This window comes from Peromyscus maniculatus, chromosome 4, assembly GCF_049852395.1.
Source record: "Peromyscus maniculatus bairdii isolate BWxNUB_F1_BW_parent chromosome 4, HU_Pman_BW_mat_3.1, whole genome shotgun sequence".
NCBI lineage: Eukaryota > Metazoa > Chordata > Mammalia > Rodentia > Cricetidae > Peromyscus > Peromyscus maniculatus.
The window spans coordinates 121,017,191-121,037,500 of NC_134855.1; the positions used below are offsets into that span (position 1 = coordinate 121,017,191).

At 48.8% G+C, this 20,310-nt stretch overlaps 1 protein-coding gene across 13 annotated transcripts in view; it reads right to left on the reverse strand.

Annotated features, from left to right (window-relative positions):
* Kif16b (kinesin family member 16B) overlaps positions 1-20,310 on the reverse strand; it is a 286,551-nt gene that overhangs the window by 236,696 nt on the left and 29,545 nt on the right. For all 13 annotated transcript variants that reach the window (XR_013050802.1, XM_076570753.1, XM_006983685.4 and 10 more), the window contains 2 exons: positions 15,794-15,863; positions 12,658-12,771 (listed from right to left, as the gene is read on the reverse strand). Coding sequence is in view for 12 of the 13 variants with exons in the window: in XM_076570753.1 (XP_076426868.1) it covers positions 12,658-12,771; positions 15,794-15,863 (184 nt within the window). In the remaining variant the exon portion in view is untranslated. The remainder of the gene's footprint in view (positions 1-12,657; positions 12,772-15,793; positions 15,864-20,310) is intronic.

The window sequence follows — 20,310 nt, forward strand, 5'->3', positions numbered from 1 at the left end:
ACACTTTTAAATTTAACTGATTAAAGCAGAAGAGGAAAGAAAGAGGTTCAGCTAGCACTGTGCTTGCTTCACGACGGCTCTACTCTCCTCGCCTTTCACCAGCAGCCTGAAGAGCTGAGCAGGAAGCTGAAAACCTGAAACCTTCATGAGGGAGTGCTAAAATGAGGGATGAGACACATCTCTTACTATTTTACAGATAACTGTTTTCCTGCATCTACAATGAGTATTCACATGGCTTAGTAAGAGCAGTGTGTTATAGTTTGGAAATTCCACAGAAAAATCCCAGTTACTCTCTGTAAGGGTCCCTGAAGCACCATGAAGAAATGCTGTGCTATCACCTAAAGCAGGGAATTTCCTTGTGGGCAGACAACTTTGCACAATCTAGATCTCCCTTTAAATTCTGGACATTGGCTTTTAACATACAGAGAGAAGAGCTACATTTGTTTTTACATCCCTCTCCTTGATTATTGTACAGCTCAGGAAGTAATCACCTGCTCCCACAAACTAACCATCTGCAAATTAGGTCATCTGGTCAGCAAACATTTCCCAGCCAGGTCCTGTGGTCACACAATGCTCTCCATCCCTCTGTGTACCACTTTGTCCCCAAAGACTTCAAATTCAAGTAAAAGAAGGACATCCAACAGTTCATTAAATAGGTTAAAAAATGAAGATCCTTTGGAGCAGGACAGGCCCATAGGGTCAAGGAAATTGGCTCAGACCAGTAGCCAAAGCATGCACATAACATACCCCTTAAGAGCCAACCTGGATCTGCCTGAGGGCCTAGCAACAGGAGCTGTCAGAGTTCCTAGTTGATGTCAGAGCTCCTGATCATGCAGAATCTACTTGAAGGCCTAGCAACAGTCGCTGTCAGAGTTCCAGATCATGCCAAGTCTGCCTAAGGACCTAGCAACAATTGCTGTCAGAGTTCCTGATCGTGCCCAGCCAATGAGGGATGACCACACAGACTGGGCACTAAGAGGAGGGTATATAAGGCCTACCCTGTTATTAAATAAATGAGTTCATTATTTGCTTTCTGCAGACTCCTGGTGTCTGTGTTGTTGACACCACACCTTCTCACCCCCCTCACCTGAGGGAGCCATTAGAATCCAAGCAACATCCCTCAAGGCTTTTCATTCATCCCGTGTTTGAAGACAATCTGGCCATCACTACAATAAATTGGTTTTCCCCTTAAAATTCCTAGTTCCTGTCACTTAATTCCCACATGTAACAGAGCATCAATCTGTGTTCCATGACCATAGTCTTTTATGCCAGACTCCCCACTGTCAGTGTAGACAGACCAGCCGCCTTGAACCCAGAGTCATCCTTACTCTTTCACTGTCCCCCTCATTTATTGCTATGACAGGAGGCTGCCCTCTCTTCCCACCTGGCAGATGGGATAATTCCTTTTCTCCCACACAAAAGCTTTCCAGTGGCTTCTCCACCTCCACTCACATCAGCACCATGCCTCAACTCTAAGTCCTATTGAAAGGCAATCCGTCTATGAACCTGAGTAAGTTACTAAAGATCACTGAAAGTCTTGCCAAAGAAAACTAGAGTTAAAATTCACCTTATTTGGTTCTTCAGAAAATTTAACATGACAGAATACCAAGCATGTCTAACTTGAGACAAATTCAAATATCAGTTTCTCTTCAACTCCTCTATCACACTGGGTACCCGCTCTCTCTACAGTTTTAATTCTCCCTTCCCTATTACTTATGTTTGACTCTATAGCTTCTGGATACAATCACAATAGTACTCCAGCCTCAACATCTGCATTGCCTCAAAAGGTCAGGCTCTCCTCTACAAACCACTCTAAACCAGACAGATACATTTCTTGAATGTCAAAGTGCATGCAAAACACTGCAGATCTAGATAGATAGATAGATAGATAGATAGATAGATAGATAGATAGATAGATAGATAAATAGATAGATAGATAGATAGATGGATGATTCTGAGTGAGGTGTGGTGGCTCACACCTAATGCCAACATGCAGGAAGGGGTTGGTGGTGAAAGATCCCAGCATACTAGCTTAGCCTAACGCCATTTCAAGTAAGGTCTGAAAAGCGCAGGGTGTCTACAGCCGGCCTCCTGGCCCCAGAAAAGGGTACTAAAGGTCAGAAAAACAACTTGGAGCCAGGCAGCAGGCGTGTCAAGCTCGGGGAAAAACCACGAGCTGCCCTGAGTTTGAACCCGGCCTCATTTGAATCGTCCAATCAGAGCCCTGTAAACCATGAGTTGCCCTGAGTTTGAACCCGCCCTCCTCGTGCTCCTGCTGCCCGACCCTATAAAAACCCTCCGCTCCAGCCCGGGGGCGCGCCAGTCTCTTGAGCTTCTTGAGGGACTGTGTTGCCCCGGGTACCCGTGTTCCTGAATAAAGCCTCTTGCTGTTTGCATCTGACTTGTGGTCTCGTGTGATCTCTGGGCGAGGGTCTCTCCAGAGGGAAGACTGCCTTCGGGGGTCTTTCATTTGGGGGCTCGTCCGGGATCTGAGACCCCCACCTCGGGACCACCGACCCACTGTCAGGAGGTAAGCCGGCCTTGGTGTATGTCGTTTCTGTCCTGTCAGAGTGTTGTCTGTTTGCGCGCCTGAATCGGTCTGGAGTCAGTGGGGCTGAAGGAGCTGACAAGCTCGAACTTCGCCACTGCGACCCTGGAAGACGTTCCACGGGTCTCTGAAGTCCCCTTCTGGGGCACGGGAAGTCCCCTTCGGGGGCACGGTTTGTCTGAGTGTTGAATGTTGTCTGTTTGCGCGCCTGAATCGGTCTGGAGTCAGTGGGGCTGAAGGAGCTGACGAGCTCGGACTTCACCACTGCGACCCTGGAAGACGTTCCACGGGTCTCTGAAGTCCCCTTCGGGGGCACGGGAAGTCCCCTTCTGGGGCACAGGAAGTCCCCTTCGGGGGCACGGGAAGTCCCCTCAGGGGCACGGTTTTTCGGGGCCACCCCCGTATCAGAAGGATACGTGGTGCTGGCAGGGGGCGGAGAATTCAAACACTCCGTGTCCCCATCTGAGTTTTTGCTTTCGGTTTTACACCGGAGCCGCGCAGCGAAACTGTCTCTTGTTTGTGTTGTCGGTTTGTTTTGTGTTCTTTGTCTAATCCTTCTCCATCCAGGAATTAATATGGGACAGAATGTCGTTACCCCCTTGAGCCTAACTACTGACCATTGGTCGGACGTCAAAGGCCGGGGGAGAAATGAAGGTGTAGTTATCAAAAAAAATAGATGGATGACCCTCTGTGAGGCCGAATGGGTCATGATGGATGTAGGATGGCCACGGGAAGGGTCATTTAATCTCTCTCTCATTTCACAGGTTGAGAGGAAGGTGTTTGCCCCTAGCCCCCATGGGCATCCAGACCAGGTTCCCTACATCACCATTTGGAGATCCCTGGTTGAAAACCCATTCCCCTGGGTCAAGCCCTTCCTCCCACAACCCCCTCTCACTCCCCAACCTTCGACGCCTCCTAACTCCCTTTCTTCTCTCTACCCAGTCCTTCCCCACAGGGAGCCTTCCAAGCCCCCTGTCCTTCCCCCTGACCCTAACTCCCCTCTTGTAGATCTGCTGGTAAATGAACCGCCGCCCTATCAGCCGACCTCAGCAGCTGCGCTTGCGGCGGCTCCTGTCATGGCGCCGGCCGCGATCCCGGCGGCTGCGCTCGCGGCGCCTCCTGTCATGGCGCCGGCCGCAACCCCGGCGGCTGCGCTCGCGGCGCCTCCTGTCACGGCGCCAGCCGCGACCACCTCAGCGGCTGCGCTCGCGGCGCCTCCTGTCATGGCGCCAGCCGCGACCACCTCAGCGGCTGCGCTCGCGGCGCCTCCTGTCATGGCGCCAGCCGCGATCCCGGCGGCTGCGCTCGCGGCGCCTCCTGTCATGGCGCCAGCCGCGACCACCTCAGCGGCTGCGCTCGCGGCGCCTCCTGTCATGGCGCCAGCCGCGATCCCGGCGGCTGCGCTCGCGGCGCCTCCTGTCATGGCGCCAGCCGCGACCACCTCAGCGGCTGCGCTCGCGGCGCCTCCTGTCATGGCGCCAGCCGCGACCCCGGCGGCTGCGCTCGCGGCGCCTCCTGTCATGGCGCCGGCCGCGACCACCTCGGCGGCTGCGCTCGCGGCGCCTCCTGTCACGGCGCCGGCCGCGATCCCGGCGGCTGCGCTCGCGGCGCCTCCTGTCACGGCGCCGGCCGCGACCACCTCAGCGGCTGCGCTCGCGGCGCCTCCTGTCATGGCGCCAGCCGCGACCACCTCAGCGGCTGCGCTCGTGGCGCCTCCTGTCATGGCGCCGGCCGCGATCCCAGCGGCTGCGCTCGCGGCGGCTCCTGTCATGGCGCCGGCCGCGACCACCTCAGCGGCTGCGCTCGCGGCGGCTCCTGTCATCGCGCCGGCCGCGACCACCTCAGCGGCTGCACTCGCGGAGGCTCCTGTCATGGCGCCGGCCGCGATCCCAGCGGCTGCGCTCGCGGCGGCTCCTGTCATGGCGCCGGCCGCGACCACCTCAGCGGCTGCGCTCGCGGCGGCTCCTGTCACGGCGCCGGCCGCGACCACCTCAGCGGCTGCGCTCGCGGCGGCTCCTGTCATGGCGCCGGCCGCGACCCCGGCGGCTGCGCTCGCGGCGGCTCCTGTCGTGATGACCCCGCTCGCTGGGGACTTGGAGGAAGAAGAGGAAGCAGTCCAGTCCCCCATCGCGGGCCGCCTCAGGAGCCGCCGAGCCGGCCCCCCCACTGAGTCCAAAGCCTTCCCGCTTCGGGAAGGCCTCAACCATCAGTTACAATATTGGCCCTTCTCTGCCTCAGACCTTTATAATTGGAAACAACATAATCCCCCTTTCTCCAGGGATCCTGTTGCCTTGACCGGCCTAATTGAGTCCATCCTAGTAACTCACAGGCCGACTTGGGACGACTGTCAGCAGCTCCTGCAGACCCTCTTAACAGTAGAGGAAAAGCAGAGAGTTTTCCTGGAGGCCCGGAAGCAGGTTCCGGGCGATGACGGGAGGCCAACCCAACTCCCAAATATCATCGATGCCGCCTTTCCCTTGACCCGCCCAGACTGGGACTTCAATACACCTGAAGGTAGGGAGCATCTACGTCTCTATCGCCAGTTGCTCTTAGCGGGTCTCCGAGCGGCCGCCAGAAGGCCTACCAATTTGGCTCAGGTAAGGAATGTGATACAGGGAAAGGAAGAGACACCCGCTGCATTTTTAGAGAGGCTGAAGGAGGCTTATAGGATGTACACTCCGTATGATCCAGAAGACCCAGGGCAAGCACCAGGTGTCATCCTGTCATTTATATACCAGTCTAGCTCAGATATCCGAACCAAATTGCAGCGGTTGGAAAGTTTGCAAGCGCTAGGTTTGCCAGATTTATTGAAGGAAGCAGAGAAAGTGTTTAATAAGAGAGAAACTCCTGAGGAGCGTGAGGAAAGGAGATGGCAGAAACGTGAGGAAAGGGACAAGAAACAACATAGGGAGATGAAAAAGGTTTTGGCCGCCGTTGTGTCTCAGGGACAGTGGAGAGAGGGAGATAGGTCGGGAGAGCGAAGGAGGTCACCCCTTGACAAAGATCAATGTGCTTACTGTAAGAAGAAGGGACACTGGGCCCGAGACTGCCCCAAGAAGCCACAAGGACCCCACCGACCCAAGCCCAAAACCGTGGACCTCCTTAATCTAGAGGACTAGGGGAGTCGAGGCCAGGAGCCCCCCCCTGAGCCTAGGATAACCCTCAAGATCGGGGGGCAGCCTGTGACCTTCCTGGTTGATACTGGTGCCGAACATTCAGTCCTAACCCACGCCGGAGTGCCTCTTAGCCGGCATTCTGCACTGGTGCAGGGGGCAACTGGAAACAAGAGGTATCACTGGACTGCCGAGAGAAAGGTCCAACTGGCATCAGGGCAAGTAACTCACTCCTTCCTGCATATACCTGAATGCCCCCATCCGCTGTTAGGACGGGACCTATTAACCAAATTGAAGGCACAAATCTATTTTGATGAGAAGGGACCAAGAGTCACAGGCCCTAAAGGAGAACCCCTACAAATCCTTGCCCTCAGTTTAGAGGAAGAATACCGTTTGTTTGAGGCAGAACCCACGGAGAAGTCACCTGAGGAGCTACAGACTTGGCTGAGAGAGTTTCCTCAGGCCTGGGCAGAGACCGGGGGCTTGGGGTTGGCACGCGACCAGCCACCGCTGATGATCCCACTAAAGGCCTCCGCGACTCCCGTTTCAATCAGACAATACCCAATGTCACGGGAAGCTCATGAGGGGATCAAGCCCCATATTCGGAGGCTCCTGGACCAAGGGGTGTTAAAGCCCTGCCAGTCACCTTGGAACACCCCTCTCTTGCCTGTTAAGAAACCGGGGACAGGAGACTACAGGCCGGTCCAGGACTTGAGAGAGGTCAATAAGCGGGTGGAGGACATACACCCCACGGTGCCTAACCCCTATAACCTTCTGAGCACCCTACCACCGACCCACGTCTGGTACACTGTGCTAGACCTGAAGGATGCCTTCTTTTGTTTAAAACTGCACCCTCAGAGCCAACTACTATTCGCTTTTGAATGGAGAGACCCAGAAAAAGGGCTCTCGGGACAATTAACCTGGACCAGGCTCCCGCAGGGCTTCAAAAATAGCCCAACCCTCTTTGATGAGGCCCTACATGCAGATCTGGCCGGATTCCGGGTTGAACACCCAACCCTGACTCTGCTCCAGTATGTGGATGATCTACTCCTGGCGGCCAGGAGTCGAACCGAGTGCATGGAGGGCACTCGAGCTTTACTGGCCAGACTTGGGCAGAAGGGCTATAGAGCCTCAGCCAAAAAGGCCCAAATATGCCGAGACAAGGTCACTTACCTAGGCTACACCCTGAGCGGGGGGCAAAGATGGTTAACAGAAGCAAGGAAGGAGACGATAATCTCCATCCCCCCTCCTCGGAACCCCCGCCAAGTTCGAGAATTCCTGGGTACGGCTGGGTATTGCCGCCTTTGGATTCCTGGCTTTGCTGAACTGGCAGCCCCATTATACCCCCTCACTAAACCAGGGACCATGTTCCAATGGGAGGAGAAACATCAGAAAGCGTTTCAACAGATCAAGAAGGCCTTACTCGAGGCCCCGGCTCTGGGTCTGCCAGATCTAACCAAGCCCTTTGAGCTGTTTGTGGATGAGAACTCAGGTGTTGCCAAGGGGGTACTGGTGCAAAGACTGGGACCTTGGAGGAGACCTGTAGCGTACTTATCCAAGAAATTGGACCCGGTGGCTACAGGATGGCCTCCATGCCTCCGCATGGTGGCAGCCATTGCCGTATTACTCAAAGATGCGGGAAAACTGACTCTGGGACAACCATTGACTGTGCTGGCCTCTCATGCAGTGGAGGCCTTGGTCCGACAACCACCGGACAGATGGCTTTCTAACGCCAGAATGACTTATTATCAGGCCTTACTACTGGACTCAGACCGGGTAAATTTCGGGCCGACAGTTTCCCTTAACCCTGCCACTTTGCTGCCACTGCCTAGCCCCTCCGAGGAGCATGACTGCCTCCAGATTCTAGCCGAAGCACATGGCACCCGTCCTGATCTGACAGATCAGCCGCTCAAGGATCCAGACGCTGTCTGGTACACCGACGGGAGCAGTTTCCTGGAGGAGGGGGAGCGCAGAGCCGGAGCAGCTATAACCACCGAATCGGAAGTGGTATGGGCATCGCCGCTCCCGCCCGGGACATCGGCCCAGCGCGCAGAACTGATTGCGCTCACCCAAGCCCTCCGGATGGCAGAAGGTAAGAAGCTCACAGTTTATACTGACAGCAGATATGCCTTCGCCACTGCGCATGTCCACGGGGAAATTTACAGACGGAGAGGCCTGCTGACGTCCGCGGGTAAGGAAATCAAAAACAAAAAAGAGATCCTAGACCTCCTAAAGGCCCTGTTCCTCCCGCTCCAACTCAGTATTGTCCACTGCCCAGGGCATCAAAAGGATGACTCTGCGGTAGCCAGAGGGAATCGGCTGGCAGATCTGACTGCCCGAACAGTGGCTTCCCAGCCAGCAGGAAACAGCCAGTTGATGGCTATACAAGAACCACAGCCTGAGGGAGACCCCGTGCCCTATAGCCCAGAAGACCATGAGCTAGCAAAGAAAATGGGGGCGGACTGGGAACAAAGAAGACAGGCATATATACTAGGGGACCGGATGGTCGTGCCAACTTCCCATACCCGATATATGCTGAGATTACTCCATGCATTGACCCATTTGAGCAAAAACAAGATGAAGACCTTATTAGACAGAGAAAACACCTGGGCAGTGCTGCTGAACCAGGATCAGGTACTCCAGCAGGTAACTTCTACCTGCCCAGCCTGTGCTCAAGTCAATGCAGGAAAGGTGCATCTAAACAAGGGGGCCCGACAAAGAGGCCATCGTCCTGGTGTTCATTGGGAAATAGACTTTACAGAAGTAAAACCTGGACTTTACGGGTACCAGTATCTCCTGGTCTTCGTGGACACCTTTTCTGGATGGATCGAAGCATTTCCAACCAAGAATGAGACGGCTAACGTGGTAACAAAGAAACTGTTGGAAGAAATCTTCCCCAGGTATGGGATGCCTCAAATATTGGGGTCGGATAACGGGCCTGCCTTCGTCTCCCAGGTAAGTCAGAAGGTGGCCAAACTATTGGGGGTTGATTGGAAACTCCATTGTGCATACCGCCCCCAGAGCTCAGGACAGGTAGAACGAGCTAATAGAACAATTAAGGAGACTCTAACCAAATTAACGCTTGCAACTGGCACTAGAGATTGGGTGCTCCTACTTCCCTTAGCTCTTTATCGAGCCCGAAATACCCCCGGCCCACACGGCCTAACCCCTTTTGAGATCATATATGGGGCCCCACCTCCTGTTGTAGACTTTCTCCATCCTGATATTTCCTCTCTTGCCACCACCCCTACTTTAGAAGCACATCTTCAAGCCCTCCAGTTGGTGCAGAGGGAGGTCTGGAAGCCCCTGGCCAAGGCTTATCAGGAGCAGCTAGACAAGCCGGTGGTGCCCCACCCCTTCCAGATCGGGGACTCCGTTTGGGTCCGACGACACCAGACCAAGAGCCTGGAATCACGGTGGAAGGGGCCCTACACTGTCTTGCTGACCACCCCCACTGCACTCAAGGTCGACGGGATTGCTGCATGGATCCACACCTCTCACGTGAAGGCTGCCAGGGAACCCGACCCAGCAGGATCCAGAAAGTCAACATGGACAGTGCGCCATACACAAAACCCCTTAAAAATAAGGTTGACCCACGACTCCTCTTCCTCCCCCTCCTCTTAATCTCTACCTATCCCCAGGGGACTAGGGCGGCAGAGAGCCCGCACCTAGCTAAGAGGCTCACTTGGCAGGTCATTTCACAAAATGGGGAGACGGTCTGGCAAACGACCGCCTTTCACACCCCCTTTACATGGTGGCCTAACTTACATCCAGATCTCTGCCAATTAGGAGCAGGGTCAGAGGACTGGGACATCCCTACCACTGACCCCATGAACCCCAGAGCACCAGACGTCTGTCAGGATGGTAAGGGTACTTGCAAATGTAGTGACGGGAGATACGGATGTGGCCACCCTGAAGCTAGGGCAGCCCTGTCACAACTATCCTTCTACGTCTGCCCCCGGGATGGTAGGGACAGAAAGCTGATTAGCCAATGTGGGGGTTATGAAAGTTACTTCTGTAAAGCATGGGGATGTGAAACAACTGGCAATACCTATTGGAAGCCTTCGTCCACTTGGGACCTCATTAGGGTAAAAAGGACTACCCAAGGGGAAAGCCGCACATGGCGCCCACTCACCCGAGCACATTGTTGGGGTTTCCCAGGCGAGCTTAGTACATACTGGGAGGGGGAGGGCCCCTGTATAAACTTCACCTGCAACCCCCTAAACATATCCTTTACTCAGAAAGGAAGGGGGACGGCACAAGATTGGATTAAAGGAAAAACATGGGGACTTAGATTTTTCATGACAGGACAGGACCAGGGATTTACCTTTATGATTAAACTTAAAATTGAGGAGCCCTCCGCCTCTATAGGCCCCAACCAGGTTCTCTCTGACCAAAGGCGCCCCTCTTTACCTGCTCCAGCACCCCCGAGGGCTACCACCCGACCCAATTCGGCCATTCGCCCAAGCACGGCTCCGAATGCCGCTGTAACCCCAGTCACCCTCCAACCACCCAGACCCGGTACGGGAGACAGGCTATTGAATCTTATAGAGGGCGCTTACTCAGCCCTCAATGTTACTAGCCCAAATCGGACTCAGGAGTGCTGGTTATGCCTAGTTTCCACACCTCCCTATTATGAGGGGGTGGCCGTAGTCGGAAGCTTCACCAATTCCTCTTCACCCCCATCAGGATGTGCCTCAACACCTCAGCATAAGCTCACAATCTCCGAGGTGTCAGGACAAGGACTATGTCTGGGGACAGTACCCTACACCTACCAACACCTGTGTAATCGCACCCAGGTACTTGTACCAGGACCCCATTATCTCGTGGCTCCCAACGGAACTTACTGGGCCTGTAGCACTGGACTTACACCATGCCTCTCCCCCTCAATACTAGCTAATACGGCCGATTATTGCGTGCTCATAGAACTGTACCCCAGGATAGTCTATCATACACCTGAAGATATCTATGCCCGATATGAAACAGGGGTCCCCCGTATAAAAAGAGAGCCAGTCTCACTAACCCTGGCCCTGATACTAGGTGGATTAACAATGGGAGGGATCGCCACCGGAATAGGCACAGGTACCACTGCCCTCATGGAAACCAACCAGTTCCGACAACTCCAGGTTGCCATGCATACCGATATCCAGGCACTGGAGGAATCCGTGAGTGCCTTGGAAAAGTCACTCACCTCCCTGTCGGAGGTAGTTCTGCAGAACCGGAGGGGATTAGACCTCCTCTTCCTGCAGGAAGGGGGGTTATGTGCTGCCCTTAGAGAAGAATGTTGCTTCTATGCGGATCATACTGGGGTGGTGAGAGATAGCATGGCTAAGTTAAGAAAGAGACTAGAACAGAGACAAAAACTCTTTAAAGAACAGCAGGGGTGGTTTGAAGGATGGTTCGGAAGGTCCCCCTGGCTCACCACCCTCATCTCCACCCTTATAGGGCCCCTTCTGATTTTATTCCTCCTTCTGACTCTCGGGCCCTGCATCCTAAACAGACTTGTCCAATTTATCAGGGAACGTGTTTCTATAGTTCAGACCTTGGTATTGACCCAACAATACCAACGACTCAACCAAGTGGGAATGGAGCCACATCCCTATTCTTCCCCATGAATGGAGGATTCCATTCCCTGAGATAAGAAAATGGGGGAATGAAAGATCCCAGCATACTAGCTTAGCCTAACGCCATTTCAAGTAAGGTCTGAAAAGCGCAGGGTGTCTACAGCCGGCCTCCTGGCCCCAGAAAAGGGTACTAAAGGTCAGAAAAACAACTTGGAGCCAGGCAGCAGGCGTGTCAAGCTCGGGGAAAAACCACGAGCTGCCCTGAGTTTGAACCCGGCCTCATTTGAATCGTCCAATCAGAGCCCTGTAAACCATGAGTTGCCCTGAGTTTGAACCCGCCCTCCTCGTGCTCCTGCTGCCCGACCCTATAAAAACCCTCCGCTCCAGCCCGGGGGCGCGCCAGTCTCTTGAGCTTCTTGAGGGACTGTGTTGCCCCGGGTACCCGTGTTCCTGAATAAAGCCTCTTGCTGTTTGCATCTGACTTGTGGTCTCGTGTGATCTCTGGGCGAGGGTCTCTCCAGAGGGAAGACTGCCTTCGGGGGTCTTTCAGTGGTAGTGGTGATATTGAGATTCTACATTCTAACATGCACCCAGGCAATACCACACTCTGATGCAGAACCACATTAGTATTTTCATGCTCCAGTTTTCAGGATTACAACCCATGTCAAGAAGATCCAATGTTAACATAAGAGGACCTGAAACAAGTACCTATGACATGTAAGGAAGCTACTGAGAAGTCAGGGAGAGGCCCAATGATGAAGCCCATGTTCTCTATCTGTGTTAGTATGCCTTCAGCTCTGCTCTAATGTCCTGCTTTTGCCCACCCAGGAGAATATATTTGCCTTTCTGCTCTAATGAAATGTTAGTATCAGGGTCTTGAAGGTCATATGGGGATGCCTTGCTCTCACCTGTGTGGACCACATCTACATTTGTTTCTTGAGCAAATATTAGCATCAGTCTCAGTTATAGATTCTGGAGAAGCACTCCTTCTAGAATTCTTTCTGTAGCTTATAATGATCCACAAAAGCAGACAAAATGTGCCTTGGGTTTGATATTTCCTATGCTCTGATCCCTGCAGGACTCAAAGCTAAAAGGATTTATTTCCAAGATTTAAGTAAGCAAATGTCACACTCCCAACATCAAATGCTGCATCTGAATCCTTCACAATGAGATCAATGTTCAAGTTTTGGAACCATTTAAGTTATGATCATTATACTCAAAATGGTGAAAAAAAAAAAACTTTAGAAGACTGAATTATCAGGCTTACATAAATATTCCCATCTGATCATTAAAAAGCTGAGTTACTAAACGCTGATTTCATATAAATTAAATTCAACAAATAGTAGTAAGTTTGTTTTAAGTGTTTTAGGACAGGACTGTTCTTCTTGATAAGAAAAACAAACAAGAAGATTTTGAGATTGTCACACTGTACCATTTCTTGTGAAACATAATCTGGGCTCTTTGTGTCAGCAGAATAAAAAGAGAAGTCATAGGTGAAGGTCTTGGTCCGTTCTCTGCCTGAGTCCCCAGTTCCTCCTTCTGGTATCTAGAAAGACAGTTTTGACAGTAGTAATAAGAAAATGGAGTGATAATAACAATAACATAAAGAGTAACGTCATTTAACCACTGACCCAAATTAAGAAACAAAGTCTGTGAATAAAACACATAAAATGATTAACGTTTGCAGCATGTATACTCTAATTCCTATTGGTATCCCTAAAGAATGAATAAAAATAAATAAATACAACATAAAAGTCCAGGATCTGTATTATAACCATCAGCTATGATATTTACAATATAATTAGCTTTCATGAACACAATGTTCAGTCAGACTCTGTCTGCTTATCTTGCATGAGTCTTTGACTGTTTCCTCTGTGACATACCCCCAGAGCTGGACACTGTACAACTTTAGGCGTGCAGGACACTGATTCTGGCAAAAGTGGTGCCCTCCAGAGCTGTGTGATGTGGTGGCCCCTTGAAAACTCAAAGTCAGATATCTCCTCTTCCATGAAGCTTCCCTAATATTCCACCTAGAAATAATTTCCCCCTCTTTTCCAAATGAAAACACTAAGATATATCATACTGTGAGAAGATTACAAATGTTTGCATACATCTTATGTTTCATGCTTTGAGCTTAAATTGAATCCCCATATCATCCATATATTCCCAAAACCTTATACCTTGGACATAATGCTAAATAGCTTCAATGAACAGTATACTTTTCAATAATCAACTTCTTTTCTTAAAACAAATTATTTTAAAAAATTAACGATGGAAACAACAGTCTATTAAAAATACGAGCATTTCCCGTGGGCAGACTAGTGGCACAAGTGTTATTTATGCAGGTAACCAACCACCAACAGGAGTAAGACCACTCCACAGGAGGAGACGCATGGCTGGTACGGTAGATCTGGACACGGACCCAAAGTTGGTGTGGTAACAGGCTCGAGGGCTAAAACCTGCTACTATTACTTTTGCTAAAATATGTACATAGTATCAAACTACCTTCTAAATTTATATCTTTATATCCACAGACTGGTGAGGTTCTCAGACCTTTTCAGAGAAGTTTCTTTGTTCAGTGAATGGTGGTTAACAAAGAAACTCACAGCTGGTCACATACAGAGAAAAGATATCTATGGAGTGCTCAGCTACAAATGGGATGTCTATACCACATGCCCTCCCCACAAGATGCAGTGGCCATTACAGAAAAAGCACAGGAAGATTTTAAGAGCCAGAGGTTGAGGGGGGCTAGATGAGACAACGTCTTCTAGACAGACCACTGCACTCATGAACTCACAGCAGCTAGGGCTGGCTGCATAAGACCTGAGCAAGATCAAACCTGTCAACATTCTAGACAGGAGGAGGAGGGACTCTTTAGGAGCTACCAAGAGTTGATGGCTGCTAGAGAAAGGAAAGTCTGTTTTCTTTAATAATGTGGCCCCTGGTAGGTAGACCATGGTCCAATGGTTGCACAGCCATGACTATATAGACAGTACAAACTGGACTCAGTGGACTATACTTTAAAAATAGATAATACTTACAAAAATACATACATACATATATAGACTGATTGTGAAGTTGGGAAAATAGGGAATGGATCTGAGAGGTATTAGAAAAAACAGGGGTAAATGGTGACTATGATCAAAATATACTGTATACAAAAAAATTTCAAAGAATTGGTAAAATATTATAGTAAAAATAAAATTTTAAAGGAAAAAATTTTGACATCTATTCTAGTTACTCAATCATCATAGAAGGAAATGTGTATAAAACACAAAAAGCAACAGAGTAATCAAGGAAAATAGATTCTATAATACACGTGCAAGAGAGGACTCAGCCAAAGCACTGTGAGCACACACATGCATGAAGTAAAGGAAAGGTCTGCAAGCAAGAGGTAAACAGAACTGAAGCAGCCTGAGAAGATGAGGGAGGCTAAAGAAAGAAGGCTCAGGGTAGGCCAGAAAGAGTCCTGTTGTGCTGAAGACTGTGATAAGAACAGGAAGAAAGCATTCTAGCACTCCAGAGCATGCCTCTGGGAAGACAGTACTATTCCCATTCCTGTTTCTGGGGATCAAGTTGTACTACTCAGAAAGTGATATTAGGGTATCCACTCACCAAGACCAGGAATTAATAGAAATCTACTGCTCAGACACTTGGCCATGGAGCAGCAGACCTCAGAAACCCACACCTCCAAACTGAAGAGCGCTAAGCCCTGAAAGCATATGATGTCTTTAATATTGCCTTTATACCATTGCTTCCTCCTTGAGTGGGAAGCATTCAAGATCCTCACCCAGTGTGCTAATGAAATAAATAGTGTATTTTAAAGGCAAAAGGAAGAATTTACCATTTTGAAAGATTGTGAAGTTTTTTCATCTAATTTTTTTCAGAAAGTAATGCAGTTTTATTGTTTCTTTTTTAAGCTTTCATTCCTCTCAGCTAATAATAAACAACGGTTGTCAGATCATCAAGGATCAGAATACATGATGGGTTCTCATTAAAAAATCAAAACAAAAACTGGGGTACTAGTTCAGTTGTTAAGAGTGTCTGCCTAGCATGATGAGGCCCTGAGCTTGATCTCTAGCACAGCATAAACCAGGTATGCTGGTGTATGTACACAACCCTAGCACTGAGGAGATGGGGACAGGAGAATCAGGAGTTCAAGGTCATACTCATCCACGTTTGAGGCCACCCTAGGCTACCTGAGATCCCGTCTCAAACAAACAAATACAGGGTCAAAACTTGCCTAGCACTTCACAGAGTACAGGCAACAACTACCAGGCTAGAATATAGGGTGGAAATGCCAGGTTCTTGTCTACAGTGGGAACTCGCAGACCAGGGAAACAGCGTGAACCTGACTTTCAGGTCAGGTGAAACTAGGGCAGGAGAGGCACCAGGCTCAGTCAATGCTTCAGCTTCGGGACCAAGCCTCTGCAGAGAGCAGCAGACACTGCCCACCGTACTGAGTTAGTGCAGAGGTGAAGGGGGTCGGGTGCTTCACTCATCGGTACCGTCCTCACGGAGCGCAAGGGTCGAGCTCTCAGAACTACAGCAGGGCTGTCATCACTTGCCTTTAAGTTTGTGATTGTCGTTTTGCTTTTCTCCATTTGAATGATAAACTTGGCCTCCAGGTCCTTTTCCCTGCAACATTAAAAAAAAAAAAAAAAAAAAAAAAAAAAACCAGTAAGGGTTAGGAGACAAAAGATTATTTTGAAATAAACCTGTTTCTTCTGCTTTTCACATAAGGGTCTTTGATTTTAAATGACATCTGAAAAGTAATCCCAGTTAGCCCTGCTCCCAAATCCTTGCTAAGGCTATAAACATGAAGATATATCACACAGATGCCACCATCAGCAACTATGACTAACAAAAATGTGCTGTCAAAATCTGAAGGGTTTCTAACTGTAAGACAAGTCAGCAACACAAAATGAAGGGCTGAGCATGCAGAAGATGGCCGTACCAGCCTGGGTGAGACTAAGTCAGGTCACAGCTGCGGCTGCTCCCAGGAGCAGCCAGGGTTCTGGCCCTCCTCTCACCATCTTGATAGATCCACTGGGAATTGCACTTCTTTCAAAGCAGTAAACAGGAACTCAGGGAAATTCTGAAGAGCACAGTTCTCTAGAATAGCTCTACATGGTAGGTGGCAAGGGCCTGTAATCCCAGCACTCGGGAGGCTGAGGCAGGAAGACTGAATTCAAGGCCAGCCTGGGCTACACAGAGAGATCATTGCCTCAACAAGAAAAAAAAAAAAACATTGTTTATCCATACAAAACAATGCTATGCCAATCAAAAAGGACTGACAAGCATCTCTGTACCACATTACAGCACGGTCACCAGGACACGTGATTTAAGTAGAATGCAAGGCAGAGAAAAGCACGCAGGCAGTCCTCCCCTTACATGGTCTGTCTTTAGTACTTCATACTCTGGAGATAAAGTAATACACATTCAGTATTAATCCTAACTTGAATTCTGAATTTTTATCATTTCGTAGGCTAGTGATACACAATCCAGTCCTCTCTAGTGATGCCTGACAGGAGCAGCAAGATTTGGATGCCAGCTGGCCTCGAACTCACAAGGGAAGCAGCACATACCTTATGGTGTACACTGCACATTGTACTGTGTTAACAAACTGGAAGGTTTGTTAGGTCTATAGGTTAAATGTACCCAAAGCATTTGATTTATTAAGTTCTTAACTTATAACAGGTTTAGGGACAAAATCCCATCCCAAGTCCAAAGAGAAAATATATATATATATATATATATATATATATATATATATATATATATGCATGATACTGCTTATATGTAGAAAACAAAAGGGTAATCTTAGTCTTTTTCAAAAGGCTACATATGGAGAAAGAAAAAATGGAAAAAAGGGCAAAAACAAGTGCTAGATTTCTCTGAATATTAATGTATACAAAAATAAATTTGCTTAAACAACCTAAAATTCAAAAGCGGTTGAAAATAATGAATCAAACTTTGTACCACACAGTGGAAGAACATTTCCATAAGGTATGGAGGAGTTTGACTATGCAATGTGACAGAATCAGTTATCTTTGGTGGTCATCCTGAGATTTTTATTTGTGTATTGTGAGAAAATTCATGAATACTTATGCTGGTATCATGGAGAGCTACTACCAGTAGACTTAGTAGACTAAAAATAGACACAAACACAGGACAGATGAGGTATGGTTTCTGAATGGGAAATAATAGCATGAACTTTATCAAAATTTAAAGAAAGAAGGGGAGGGGAGAGGGTGAGGGAGAGGGAGAGGAAGGAAAAACCACAGACTGCATATTCCTAATCTGAAAATCTAAAATCCAAAATGCTCCAAACTAGAAAGCTTCATGAACCCTGACATGATGCCACAAGTTGCAATCCCACATGTGTCCTCGTGTGATAGGCCACAGTGAAAATACAGGCACACGAAAATAGTAACTAAACTACCTTTAAGTGAATCCCACGATTAGTCTCAGGTCCAAGCCACAAGCTATTTCACTCTGTGGATGCTAACATTCCAATGTCTGAAACAATCTGAATTATGAAACCCATCTAGTTCCCAAACATTTCGGATAAAGGGATACACAACACCCTAGTTCTGCCTACTGAGAAGATCTAGAACCATAGGATCAGAGAAGAACCTCTGAACACCATTTGCCACTAAGAGAACTCAAGGCTTCTTAAAGAAATTAATACCTAACCCTTCCCACTCAAGAAAGCAAGTCCACTAAGATTGCAAGGACTGTGGGAAGGCAAGACCCCAAACAACTTGGGATGCTCCCCAGTGCTCACACCTCTGGGCTCCCCTCCCCTTGTTATAGGTTGAACCTGATGATACTGCTTTCTTGTAACAGTAATGGATAATGAAGAGCAGAAGAAAGGAAACCCATATATTAAAAATATATATTAAAGATGTGTTAGCCACTTGGACCTCACTCTACACAGAAAAAAAAAATTGCTAAAAGTTGTAACACACCGGATCTAGGAGATAGCTCAAGGTGCTTGCTGCACGAGCATGAAAGGCCTTGGTTCAGATCCCTGGCACTCGTGCAAAAGGCCAGGTAGACAGAGCATTCCTGTAATCCCAGGACTGAGAGGAGAAAACAGGAGGATCCTTGGACTTGCTGGCCAGCCATTCTGGTGGAATCAGTGAGTTCAGGGTTCAATAAGAGAGCTGTCTTAAAACACAAGGAGTAACTGAGGAAGATAACTGGTGTCAACTTCTGGTCTCCACACATACATGCACACATGTGCACACACACACACACACACACACACACACACACACACACACACGTAAAGAAATACTGACAATGAATAGACTTTGATATTCAGGGATTATAACTACTGTTTTAGGTGTGATAAAAGCACCATAGTGACTTTAAAATATCTTACCCTTGAAAATAACACACACTGAAATAATTATAAGTAAATTATCTAGGATTTACATTAATCTGATGGCAGACAACTAGCTGAGGGTAACCTCCTGGCCATCTCTGGATTAAAGAATATCCATGAACAATAACCCCAAAAATTATGTTGCAGTAAACACCATTAGGTCTGTAGTGGATTCCCAGAACCAGGTCTGGCATTTCCAAGCCAGTCTTAAGAAGACTTCCATTGCATGCCACTAGGTCTTGGAACTTACCTTAGGCCACTCCATGTTCATATGACCCTAAAACAAATGGCTCCTCAAATCACACTTTCTGAGCGTTTGACCATGAAGAGCATGCCCAGCCCAGCAAGGGCTGTTCAGGCTACATGTATCTGCACTGCAGACTACATCATCTCGGTACCTGCCAATTCCACAGGGGCTCTTTCTCACTCAATAACCCTCCATGCCTGAATTTTGAGTCTTAAAACAACTACTACCAATACATACCTCAGGTGAACAAAACGATATGCTCTCTAGGAAATATCAGATACTGCGCGGCAGCTTCACACTACTTTTCAGCCCTTGCCTTTGAAAGTGTTTTTCATACTCTGCCTACCACCCCCGCCTCAAGCCCAGCATTCCTGGATCCCCATCTCAGCTAAACTGTACACAGTCCTCTTACATGCTCACTTCTAACTCATTAAGTATCTCAGCAGCGCTTCTCAGTTGGGAATAAACACCTAGAACCTACCCCACAAGAGCGCTAACAGGTGCCCCTGAAAGACTGAGACATAAAATAAGCATCTTTCTAACGGCGTTTCTCGAATCTAACCACTGATGGAGAGCCTAGCAGAGACTTCAGAGATACCAGAGATTACCCTAGCTGGGGAGTGGCCGTGAGAGGGGCACAGGGAATGTGCACAGCTTTGATCTTCCAGAGTTCAGAGCTCATCTCAAAGAACTTATCTCCCCAAAAGACAAGAACACCACAACACCCACCCCACGGTCCAACTCAGGCCATTGAAAACGTGCCTGGAAACCAGCAGCTCGGGAAGCCCTGAGGAATGTAAAGTGAGGAGTGTGAAGCACTATTTCAGACCCATGGAATGGGGCACTGTTGACTCAGCAGCCTATGCATGACTCTGACGAGCAGTGAAGCCTGGGAAAGGCAGAGCTGGCATCAGTCTATAAGGCATCTTGTTATTCTGCTCTTACATTTACCCTTAAGAAATAAGCTCCTGAAAAAACAAAAACAAATAAACAAAAAAACCCATCTGCTTATTACACAGAGTCATTTACTTTGTTCTTTGACTTTACTCCCCCCACAACATAATATTTTTATTAATTATTTGGGAATGTCATACAATGTACCTGATCACACTCGCTTCCTATTCCTTCCAGGTCCACCCTCCCACCCTTGCACGGCCCCCCACCCAAAAAAAATTACACCAAGTCCAAATTGGGTGGCCCATATACTCATTGGAACATAGTCAATAAAATTTTACTTCTAAAACTGCACAGCAGAATGTAAGGAAATGGGCCAGCTAACCCTCTGCTCTAAGTGTACAAAGACTTCTAACCAAAAACACAGGAATGGCACAATCTTACCTAAGAAGCCATCTGAGTATAACAGCCAGGTTTCCTCACTCCCAGGTCCCTGCAAACCACCAGCTTCTAGCAAATTTTGCACCTGCACTGCCTCCCAAATCTCA